Source organism: Mizuhopecten yessoensis, unplaced genomic scaffold, assembly GCF_002113885.1.
Source record: "Mizuhopecten yessoensis strain PY_sf001 unplaced genomic scaffold, ASM211388v2 scaffold2921, whole genome shotgun sequence".
In the NCBI taxonomy this organism is placed as follows: domain Eukaryota; kingdom Metazoa; phylum Mollusca; class Bivalvia; order Pectinida; family Pectinidae; genus Mizuhopecten; species Mizuhopecten yessoensis.
In genome coordinates this window covers 112,796-125,154 of record NW_018404786.1, presented here as the reverse complement: position 1 = coordinate 125,154, position 12,359 = coordinate 112,796, and the positions used below count along the sequence as shown (strand labels likewise).

Genomic DNA, 12,359 nt, shown 5'->3' with positions numbered 1-12,359 from the left:
TAATTTTCCCTTTGGGGCCCCGCCCTGGCCCCAGGGGTTGGGGTAGGAATCCCAATTTTACAATTTTGAAGCCTCATCTACCAAGGATGATTCTGACCAAGTTTGAAAAAAATCCATCCACTGGTTCTTGAGAAGAAGTTGAAAATGTAAAAGTTTACGCACGACGCACGACACCGGACGAAAAGCGATTAGAATAGGTCACTTGAGCAAAGCTCAGGTGACCTAAAAATGTGAAAATGCCTGTAACCTGTAATTGTCATTGTACATATAAAGAGGAAATTATATAAATTTCATAGGAACATAGCTTTTTTAAGGTCGATATACAGTAGAAAATTGGTAGGACATTCTTATTTAAATCCTTACTAAAACCAAAAAATACAGAAATTGGAATAGCAGTGAGTGCCAGTGACTTTTGATGCTTTAGGAAATGCCATATGTCATGATCAGCAGTGGAAAGCAGTTTTTTTCCTTAAATAATTATCTCAATTAGCACAAAAAGGGTCAATAACTATGTTAACTTTGATCAATGCAGTACATACATGTAATAAGAATTTCTGACATAAAATATATCTGTTCCAAATATTAATAACTTGTTAAGAACCTGAACATTTTATATTTCGGTTTTACCTGACATCTGTCAAATTATCCACTTGGATCTTTTTTGGCTGCACTCTGTGTTTTGTGCCTTGAGGAAAATGCAAAGATTTTCTAAGACGATGGATCCTTCTTGAACAGTATCCCCTATGAGAAAGATTAAAATAAAAAATAAAATAGGGTCTACAAATATTGATGGCAGGAAAATCCCACAATAAATACAAGAGCCTTTTTATGATGTTGGGGCTTTCATTAAACCTTTGAGTTTGTTTTTGACTCCCCAAAACTCTAGGGTTTGAAGGAACATGTCTATTTCATATGTTCTGAAATTGCTGCCAATAAATGTCAAGGGTTAGCTGAAAGCCCTGGATGTGCTTTTCCTTGTTTCATGGATGCTTCGATTTTATGATTCAACAAGTACAGTCAGTTACTGATACATTGTATCAAATAATTGTTTTTACAATCAGTGTACTTTTATCAATTAAAATATACAAACATGATAAGATAAATAATTATATGCCAGACTACATTAACTCATTGATAAATCTTAAAGTGATTGTTGATGAACTCATTGAACTGACAATGTGATGTCCATTGTGTGATATCACAAGTGTACCAGTGATTTAGAGGCAATGTTTCTTACTAATCAATAATGACAAAATCTAAATCAGAACGTTTTTACAGTCATATTACCTGTTCAGTTTATAATATATTATTGTGATGAAAATAAAAGTACAACACTTTGATGTAAAAATGTATTGTCCAGAGACTTTATATGTACTCACTAGTAATATTATAAGACTCTTTCATGCTCAGGGATGTAGGATAGGGAAATTCCACCCGAGGGGTTTTCAAATTTGGTAAAACCCGAGACTTTGCCGAGGGTTTTGCCAAATTTGAAAATCCTGAGGGTAGAATTTCCCTCTCCTATGCCCTTGGGCATGAAAGAGCATATTTCTCTCATTCCAACCACCAAAATAAGCTCAGAAACCATGAAAATGCGCTTGGACTGGCCACCATTTTGAAACTATCAATCCCCCCCGAGCTTTTTAGATGAAAACGAATCAGCCAGCCGGATTGAGCATATCCCATATTGGCAAACAGAGTTTGCGCAGGAAAATTAATCACATCTTTTTAACGTGAACAGTAAATATATCGTAAAAGGTTTTTAATTTCATCACGTCGCCTTTTCCGCATTGTGGAATAGGAGAGTTCCAAATTTGTTTTGTCACGTCATTGTCGAGCCATTGTGACATCACATCATGTGAAATGGGGTGTAAGATAGAAATTTCCTACACTACTTCCTTATCCTGGACAGCTCTATCTTACACAGAGGGAAATGAGGGAAATATATTACCTGTATCTCTGAAAATCTCCATGTCTAAGGCCATGTTGCTGACGTGCTTCTTTCACTAATTGCAAAACTGAAAACAACATTAATTCATTGAGGATGTAATCACAATATGTGGATTAAAATAAATAAGATTTCCTGGCACCTAACTTGCAGAAATATAGGTTTTACTACAATTAAAATTAAGAGAGAAAAACTTTATGGTAGCTACATATATAGGTAATTATACATGATTTCAGGCTATTATAAAATACAGCTTGTTATGATGAGATACATAAAGGTATCATTTGCAGAGAGACAAATAGACAATGAAATGGTCTCAGTTATATTGTTTATTTGATAGAAATGCTCTGTCCAAGGACTGAACCTTGCATTGGGGAACCACAATCTTACTGGGCAACGCTGGATTCTCCCTTTTCAAACATGAGAGACAGAGAGACTGGGCTCTGTTACGGACAAAATTTTCTGTCCAGGCTCTGTTACGGACAAAATTTTCTGTCCAATCAACTTTGCCACCAATACTGTACATGAAATTGGAATCCATAGCACTTGCAGCAGCTGTTGAAGGCGTGTATGGAAGTCGAGAACCTTTTCATGTTAGCTTTGGGTGAGATGTTTACTATGTAATTTTAATAAGCAAGCCCCAACAGTATTTGAATTTTGTATATGTTGGCAGGTATGAACAGTGTTCTATGAAAATACCAAAAAACCTGGATGCCTGTTCACAAGAAATCTTTACTGCTACAAGGCTTTTACATAAAAATGTCTCTACAACATATGGCAGTATACATCACATCGATGCAATCAGTCGACTGCTATGACCGACAGTCATTCAAAATGAAGCATAATTTGACAAAGATACATTTAAAGACCCTAAATGCTACGTTGAAGTTTGAACATGTTCGGTTTTATTAAAATTATGTGATAGTTATAAGTAACGATGCCATACATTTCCATGCAATGGGCAAACTCAACAATTACTTTCAATTCATTTCTTAACTTTTCATGGACGCGTAAACAAAAAACTTTCTATTTACAACTTTTAAGCAAACTTATATATTAAAAGACACGCCAGACCTATACAGTAAAGTTAAAAGTTCACGGCATATGGCATTTGCTCTCTGACAGATCTTAGTCTGCAAGTAATATAATGCCATGCCAGATAAGCAAACCATATTCGCATTTTTCATATTATAAAGTCTTGAATCAAGCATTTCATATAATTTACCCTCGACCGTAAAGCATTCGACTTCTGTATGGTCTGCTGAAGATACGGTTTCATCACCAGTTTCATTTTCACCGGTCATGCTTTCTCCATTCGCCGCCATGTTGACACGACATCTGACTTAGCGCCACCTACCAACATCGTAGTTATTCCCCTTGGTTTGTCGGCTCTTACAGATCACTTTCGGTTGATCTGTGTTAAAAGCACTTGGGCTGTACAGAGACGTATAAACGTCTCTGGGCTGCATGTTGGCCGACCTAATATTTAGAACTTTTTGTCAATATATATTAGTAAACCAACAATTGATACTGATATATTTCTTTCTCCTACGTTTTAATGCTGCGTACAGTCAGAGACGTATTATACGTCTCTGGTACAGTAGGTAACAACAGTTAAGCACAACAATAAGTTATGGTACAAAACAGCAGTCGTTAGTTTTTTTATCATATTTTATGATTAGATATTGTTTATATTAATTCAACAAAAATCCTGAATTCAACAAATTGCTTTGTTCGAACATGTTATTATTGGACATAGACTAATATTAGTCGGGCCGTGTATACGTGTCGCTTACAGGAAATAATTTGGTCTCTTTTATGTTTTGCCGTTTTACTATGAGACTGAAAGAACATATAGCCTATATATGTTTTATTAAAACGTGATATATGAAGGGGAAAGCGGGTGGGTTGTAACAATGACGCGCCAATGTGAAGCCGATTTCAGCTGATTCTATATAATTTCATATCTCTTTTTTATAAGAACATGCTTCATTCTATATTATGACAATTCAACTATCTGGTGGCGTCTGAATTATCTCTTCAATATAAAAGAAATGTTATGGAATGTAGTTATCCTTTGAGTTTGCATTTTTTCGCCTTCTTGGACGGCCTTATAAAATACTGATTATTATAGGTGGCGCCAAATACTGACAGCAAACTACATATGAGGTATAATACCTTCTCGTATTCCACCATATCGAAATACCGGGGGGGTTTCCATGTGGGGGAAAATTGAGGAAAATGGTGAAAATACATGATTTTTAAAGAAAATTCTCATGGTGGGGGGGTTTCCTGAAGCCCAAAAAACCCCTCTGGATCCGCCACAGTATAGCATACAATTAATGTATGCATTTGCTCTCATTTTATAAGATCGGGGACCCCTTTCAGTTTCTTAAAATATGGACAGTTTAATAATGAATATTTAAATTACTATTAAAACAACACGATCGTTTTACTGGCTTGAATATTCGATCTCGATCATGATCATTTATTTTTAAAACATTATTATTTTCTTCATTTAGAAATATGACTTTAACACGGAAGTGGGTGTGTCATCTGCACCAACTTAGGTGAAAGGAAGTCCATATGTGTTCCACGCGACATATCAGTAAACGGAAGATTTTAATTAGATTGAACCAAATATAAATATAAAAAGTAAAGTGTCGCAAAGAATTTATTAGGGGTGTTATCGTGGTAGCATGATTGTGTTCGTTTCTTCGCACATGGCGAAGCAGTTAATATGGTATATATAGGGTGGCGATCTCAACCATTTCTAAATCATAATCATTTTCTGCGTCATCTCTCAGACCCCTTGGGGTCAGCCCTATATGGTGTTGATCTCAACTGTTTCTTTGTTATGACCTAGTGAGTAAGTCTCTAATGGCAGTGTGGGACTCATGGACCAGTCCCGTTAGCATTAAATGAATTGTCAATTCTTCTATTTTAGATTTCCAGCCAGCAGTTATATGGTTTCGGGGTGGTGATACCAACCGTTTCCAAGTTATGACTATATAGGACTAACTCCTCCGGGGGCGACAATGTTGTCTCGTCATGCCAATCAGTTGTATAGTTTTAATGTGGCTATCTCAACCCATGACATGTCATGGCCTGGAGACTTAGTCTCTAGGTGAGGTCGGACCCCTGGGCAAATCCGTGCAACAAGGATAGATAGATATTTACCTATGTATGCCCATGTAATGTCTAACAGATACCCACACCATCTATATTCTCCCTACCGGATGACGTACATCTATAAATGCAGGCGCGTAGCTGCCTTTACGCAGGTGAATTCACCACATTTTCGAACAGAAAAAAACACTGCTTGTTGTAACCCATGGCCCCCTACTAGGGCCATGCCTGAACCCGCTCCTAAATTAATCCACTTCGAACAAGTGCTAGCTATGTCCCTGATTAGTGTGTTCGCTTGCAGATGTATCTCCGTTGCTCTCTCCGTATCTATCTTCACTCGTCGTAACTCTCTGATAGTTGATCTCATGTATATGCTTTTTTTCGGCTTATCACCTATTTTCTGTCCGGAACTACTTAACCTAAACACATTTAACGTGTGTATGTGGCAAGATAACTCTGGGATCTGGATTGTTTGTAACTCATCTGATCGAAGGACAAGTGAGCTTATGTCGTGGCGAGGCGTCTGTAAAACGCTACCAATCCTAAACAGCTAAACAAACTTGGTTTGGAGAATAGTTTATCAAGGAGGACTCAACGTTGTGTTAATGCACGTTGTTGCTTCCCGAGGCCAGAGAAAAAACGGAAATAGAGGAAGGTCTTTCTCCTCCATTACGAATGCAGTCTATGTATGATAAAACATGTTTAAAGAAATGATAACAAACCAACGTAATAGTAAAGAACAAACTTCAACTTAAAAATATGAGAACTAAAGTAAAAATTCAAATCTTTCTCTGAAGGAATTTTAAACAAATAGGATCGGAAGCAACTTTTGGTTAAGGGGACTCAATGTTGTATAAGCGGAGGGCGCGACTCCTTTGAGGGAATATGCAGGGACTCAAATTGGGAAATAATGTTTTAAATTCTTCTCCTTCCGTATAAATAAAGGGATTTTAACTCAATTTGGTCTGAAGCAACGTTTAGATAAGGAAGTTACGAGTTATATAAGCGTAGGGTATGGCACCCTGGGAGTAAAGGGCAAGGCCCAAAAGGAAGAATTAAGGTAATCCTTCACCTTTTTTAAATCATGGGATTTTAACCAAATTCACCTGAAGCAACCTTTGGATAAGGAAGCTCAATGGTGAAAAAAGGAAGAGGCGGGCCCAATTGAGGAAAGAATATGTAAAATTATTTTCCTTCCGTACAAATCAAAGGATTTTAAACAAATTTGATCTGAAGCAACCTTAGGTAAAGGTGCTCTATACAGCACATTTGACCGAATGGACTAAAATGTATAAACGAAAGGTGTGGCATACTGGGCACAACACATTTTAAGTATATATATGAATTGGCGCTTTTTAGGTTATTTGTTTGTTTGTTTGTTTGTTTATGTTTAACGGCCCATCGACGGCTGTGGTCATTTAGGGCCATGGTGATTTTTTTATTTTTTTTATTTTTTTAACAAACATGTGAGTAGCGAAGATAAAATCAGATAAAAAGTTTCATATTAAAAGCATTCGCATTGTATGTGTAGATAATTAAAATAAAAAGGGAGTTAAAATAATAAAAGAGATAACGAATAGATGATATGGACTATGTGATATATATAACGTCAAAAATGGTAAGGTGGGTTAGAAAACATAAGAGTCTATAGAATAGATCGACGTTTTTTAAATAGCTAAATAAGTCCTTCGAGTCCACGAAACTGAAAAGAGTTTTCATATCCGTGACTCGAAAGTAGTTATCTTGAATGTGTTTAAAATCGGAACATTCTATTAAAAATGTTCCACTGTAAATGTAGTGTCACATGTGTGGCATGGAGGTGGATCTTCTCGTTTTAAAAGGTACAAATGAATTGGATATGTGTGCCCAGTACGAAGCCGAGCGAGGACAACTTCCTCTCTACGACCTTTACGACTTGGAACAGATGTTTTAAGTTTCGATTGTACTTTAAAAAGTTTGTTGCTGGTCTCTCGAGCGTTGCTGCCATTCATTTTGAATGGCTGTACGAATAATTGGTTTAAAATCTGTATATGGTAGTTTGATATTTGTTTGTTGGAGATTCAATGCATTCTTTGCTTCCTTGTCAACAAATTCGTTGCCTTTAATTCCGACATGGCTCGGAATCTATAGTAAAGTTATTTTTATACTTTTTTAAGATACGAGACATTCGAAGAGCAAGGTTTTGTACGAGTGTGTTTTTAGGATCTCGTAACTGTAAACTCTGAAGGACAGATACGGAGTCTGAACATATGATTGCCTTTTTAATGCGTTGTTCATCGATATGGTCGAGGGCCAAACCAATGGCGCATGCTTCGGCAGAAAAGATGGAGGCGCCGTCTGGTAGTCGAACTGAAGTGCAAGAATTAGCAGTACAGCAGGCTGTTGCCCCACTTTCTCACCTTCTTTGGAACCATCGGTGTAAAGTTGTGTATGAGAAGGCATTCCCGAAAGGAAGATTTGTGTTCTTCGGGCATAACACTTGATCTCCCTCGCTCATGTAATGTAAAGTTTAAATCAGGTGTTTGAATGGTCCACGGAGGAACATCAGATATGTTAAATTCAGCTATGTCAGTCAACTTTATGTTGAGTTCTTGCAGGAAATTTGAAATTCGGATACCAAATGTCGGCAGAAGTTTTTGGTTTTGCGTAAATATGTTTTGGTATTTTGGGTTGAATACTTGGTCGAAAGCAGGATTTTTGGGGTTTGATTTCAATTAAGCTGCAAACTATAATGCAAGTTTTTTTCCTTCTGTCATTAAGTGATGGTTCATTCGTTTCCACGTACAGGCTTTTACAGGTGTTGTTCGAAAAACTCCAAGGGCTAGACGTAACCCTTGGTTATGGATTGGGTCTAGCATTTGCAGGTTAGAACTCCGCGCCGACCCGTATACCATAGAACCATAATCTAGTTTTGTTCGAATAAGTGATCTGTATAGGCGCAGAAGCATTTCACGGTCCGCTCCCCAATCAGTATGAGAAAGGACTCGTATAAATGTTTAACGCCTTGGAACACTTATCCTTCAGATACTTCATATGTGGTATGAAAGATAGTTTCGAATTAAAAATGAGGCCGAGGAATTTAGTCTGTTCAATAACAGGAATTCTAGTGCCATCGAGTGTAAGGATTGGGTCATTGTGTGCTTTTCTTTTTCGACAGAAATGCATGCACAGTTTTAGATTTAGAGAATTTGAAGCCGTTTTCGTCTGCCCAATTTTGTAGTTTGTTTAAACTCTGTTGAAGTTGTCGTTCTATCGTGTGCATGTTCTTAGATCTGTAACAGATCAAGAGGTCATCCACAAATAACGACCCTTCTGCTGATTGACCAAGACATTTGACTATATCGTTGATTTTAAGACCAAAAAGTGTGACTGATAGGATTCCACCCTGTGGGACTCCCATTTCCTGTTTAGACGTTTCAGAAAAAGTTGAACCAACACGGACTTTGAAGTGTCTATCTGATAGGTAATTAGATATAAAATTGGGAAGGTTTCCACGTACGCCAAGGTCGTGAAGATCTTTCATGATGCCATACTGCCATGTAGTATCATAGGCCTTCTCAAGATCGAAGAACACAGCGACAAGGTGTTCTTTCTTGGCGAAAGCCTCTCGAATGAACGTCTCTAATCTGATGAGATGGTCATTTGTCCCTCTTCTATTTCTAAAGCCACTTTGAAGAGGGGATATTATATCGTTGGCCTCAAGAAACCAAACCAGTCTAGTGTTTATCATTCGTTCCAAAGTTTTACATACACANGAGAAGCGTAAACTTGGGTGAATATGTAAAGGAGGCATGTTAGTGACGAGTCCGGCAAGTGCTTGAGGAATTTATATGGAATATCATCAGTTCTGGTAGGGTAAATTGCTCATTATAACTTTCTTTAAAGACTGAAATTTTTGGGAATGGTTTTAAGGGGATGAGTTTTTAGCTATGTTTTTTGGAAATGCATCAGCAATTTCAGACCTAGACGAAAAAAAATGTTTTTATGAATGAGGTGGGAGGATGTTGACTTTTTCTTTTTCCCACTTATTTTCCGAATCATATCCCATACTTTTTTGGTGGACGTGTTTGATGATTTTTTTTGATACATAATCTCTCCAGCTGTTTCTTTTGTCAATTTTAATTGATCGCCGAGCCTTTGCCCGCCGAATTTTAATATCACTGTAGTTTGAAGCAGTTGGGCAATTCAAGTAACGTCTTAGAGCAGCTGCCCTTTTTAGGTTAAAAAAGCTGATAGATTAAATGCTGTATAAACGGAGGGCATGGCCCCTTGGTGACAGAGAGGTGGGGCCAAATGAGTACATCCACCCATAATGAAATATCAGTCTCCTTGGTCTAACGATGCTTCAGACAAAATTTGGTTAAAATATCATGACCGGTACTTAACGAGTAGGACTTTAAATATCACCTTCATTTTCTCCATTGGGCCTCGACTCTCCATTTGTATGAAGTGTAGTCCCAAATTTAGTATCGTTTTAAAGTAAAGGTGACGACGAACGCTCGCCAAGACATAAGTTCACCTGGCCCATTGAACGAGATGACCAGAAACTATGTTTGCACTACTCAGTCTACAACTCAAGACAGTTTATGTTTTTGACGAGTTGAAATAGGAAACACGCACTACTGTATTAACGATCGGAATAAGAGTATTCTTATTACATCCTACCTTTTAAAATACTTCATATATAGGGATGACCCATATTCCAAATGATATTAGGGTGACTCATAATCCAAATAATATACGGCGCAGGGATCCAAAGGGCATGTATTGCGTCGGGGTATAAGAAATTTCAAAATTAACAAAGGGATACAAATCTATATATAGTGGGGTACAAGAACCAACAATAGTTTATGACACACCGCATTCCTATGAAACACAAGTACAAGTTTGGTGATTGTAGGTGAAATATCATGCTGAAGAAATAATTTGATACAAAAATAATCTAAGTGCTAAAACTTCAAAAGACCTTACTTCAGTACACAACCCTCTGCCCTTTCAAGCTGCAATATAGCGTAGTGAGTTTGGTGAATGCTTCAGACAAACTTTGGAGTTGAAAACAAAGGGCTATTACTCTGTAATTGTTAGACCAAATATCTGTATGTGATACTTCGACTTCCCGAGATACATAATTGCAGGAAGATTTGTCCAGTATATGAAAGCAAGGAAGTCAAGCTTTGAACAAACTTTGGTATGTCCAAAGCACGACATCGTTCTTTTAAAAAAGAACCAAGTGCCACGGCTCTTTCTGTTGAGCAGGAGACCTATAACAAGAAGTGACATTTCTCCTTCCCACGATATACACTGACACGCAAAATAAACGCAACCCCCTAAAATGTCCATAATTTTATAATATTTATAAAATATTATGAGCCGTGTTGAATAGCATGGTATCATACATGAACTCTGTCACACTAGGCGTTCTCGAGTCCCAGACCTGTTTATTGTCTCGAGAGACGTGGGTGTTGCTTTTTCCGGCGACGGCGTCAACATTGAGTTTTGGTGTTTAAGTTAGTTTCTCTGAAAGTATAAGTACTACATCAACCAAACTTGGACCATAGATGCATCTTAGGTAGTACATCTCGAAACATGCATAACACTAACTTTCATGGTCCATTGACTTTGTCAGCGTCTCCATTAACATTAAGTTTTTTCGTTTAAGTAAGTTTCGCTGATATGTGCATTGATGGTAAAGGCGGGACATAGGCGAGACAACATATCAATCCGAATGACTTCTCATTCTTCAGGTATCGGGTAAGAATAGTCCGGTAAAAGAAATTCGTTTGTGATTACATCAAAATGCCTAGTATAGACTAACTTACAATACACACAACAGGGCAGTGCAGTTACTATTGGTTGGAAACTACCAACATAAAAGCACAATATATCGTCTTTACAGCCGTTTTAGACTAACTGGCCATGATACAACTACCGACCAGCCTTGAACTGGCCGACCGAAGGTTACAACGCCTCGTCAGGTTCGGTCCATGCGGTTGCAGCAGTTCAGAACTGCACAAAAAACTGCAAACGAGACACCAGGGACAATCAATCCTAGAATAAGCCAAGATACTATGCTGAAGCGTCTCCAGCATTAAGCTGAATCGCCTTGCAGTGGGAATGCCCTTCACCGTTATCGATGTCAGACTCAAAAGGCTCCAGCGACACCATCTAAACGTGTTACCTATGCAACGATGGCGCCGTGTACTCTTCCCCGGCGAGTCACGATTAACGCTTTACCGCTCTGATGGGAGTCGGCATGTTTTTCCGACATAGTGGTAAACGTTGTGTCGATAACTGCATGGTGGAATGCGACAGGTTTGGTGGTGGGCAGCGTTATGGTGTGGGGTGGGATCTGTATTAGCCGCAAAACCCCTTCAGTCGTCATCGAAGGCAATTTGACAGCTCAATGGTACATGGATGTTATTCGACGACAACCTGTCATCGTGCCGTTTGTCCGCCAGCGTAACGTAATCTTCAACAAGACAATGCTCGGTGCCATATGGCACGACGTGCAATGGACTATCTTCGCAAAAACAATGTCGACATGTTACCTTCAATCCCGATCTCTTGCCAATAGAGCACATGTTGGATCGACGCATTCAAACGCGCCCAAATCCACCAGAGACTACCCGCTCTGCGTCAGGCGCTTCTGGAAGAGTGGCAGAACATCTATGGCACAAATAAACCGTCTTATCAACTCTATGCATTGCAGAATTAGAGTAGCAACAAATGCTAAAGGGGGTCCTACTCATTATTGAAGTCGGAAAATTACAATGGCCCTCTTCAGTCTATTATTTTGCCAAAAGTGATTAACGATAGCGCTAAATTTACTGAATTATCCAATATAATAGACTATCTTTAATTGGCTACGTTACTTAAACAAACATTTTGAAAGAAATATTAAAAAAAGAGTAGGAGGTTGCGTTTCTTTTGCGTGTCAATATATAAGTATAGCAGCTTGGTGAAGATAGGTACACTAGCGAGTTAGTTATAGTCCAGAAAATGTATTGTTGACCTCCTCCAGCCAACACCATGCCATGGTATTTTCTGCCAAACAGCACGTATAAAAGCTTGAATTTTTAAAAGGTGGAATGACATACTCATATTACTGGTTAACAATGTCATGGAAAATCGTTCAGTTTGCAGCATCCAACAGTTCCATTGTACGCAACCATAATAATATCTGAAAGACATTAATTCACCAAGTTAAGTGAAAACAAATATTATACAACGGACAATGAAGGAGAACTGAAGTCTAAAACAAACACAAAACAATAAATCAATA

At 38.1% G+C, this 12,359-nt stretch overlaps 1 protein-coding gene across 1 annotated transcript in view; it reads right to left on the bottom strand.

Moving 5' to 3' along the window:
- The window catches only part of LOC110446656 (signal recognition particle subunit SRP68-like), a 13,961-nt gene extending 10,651 nt beyond the window's left edge, over positions 1 to 3,310 (bottom strand). The window contains exons 1-3 of the mRNA XM_021491912.1: positions 3,174 to 3,310; positions 1,952 to 2,018; positions 628 to 741 (exon numbers count right to left, since the gene is read on the bottom strand). Of these exons, the coding sequence (XP_021347587.1) occupies positions 628 to 741; positions 1,952 to 2,018; positions 3,174 to 3,273 (281 nt within the window). The 5' untranslated portion in view covers positions 3,274 to 3,310. The remainder of the gene's footprint in view (positions 1 to 627; positions 742 to 1,951; positions 2,019 to 3,173) is intronic.
- Positions 3,311 to 12,359: the final 9,049 nt, after the last annotated feature.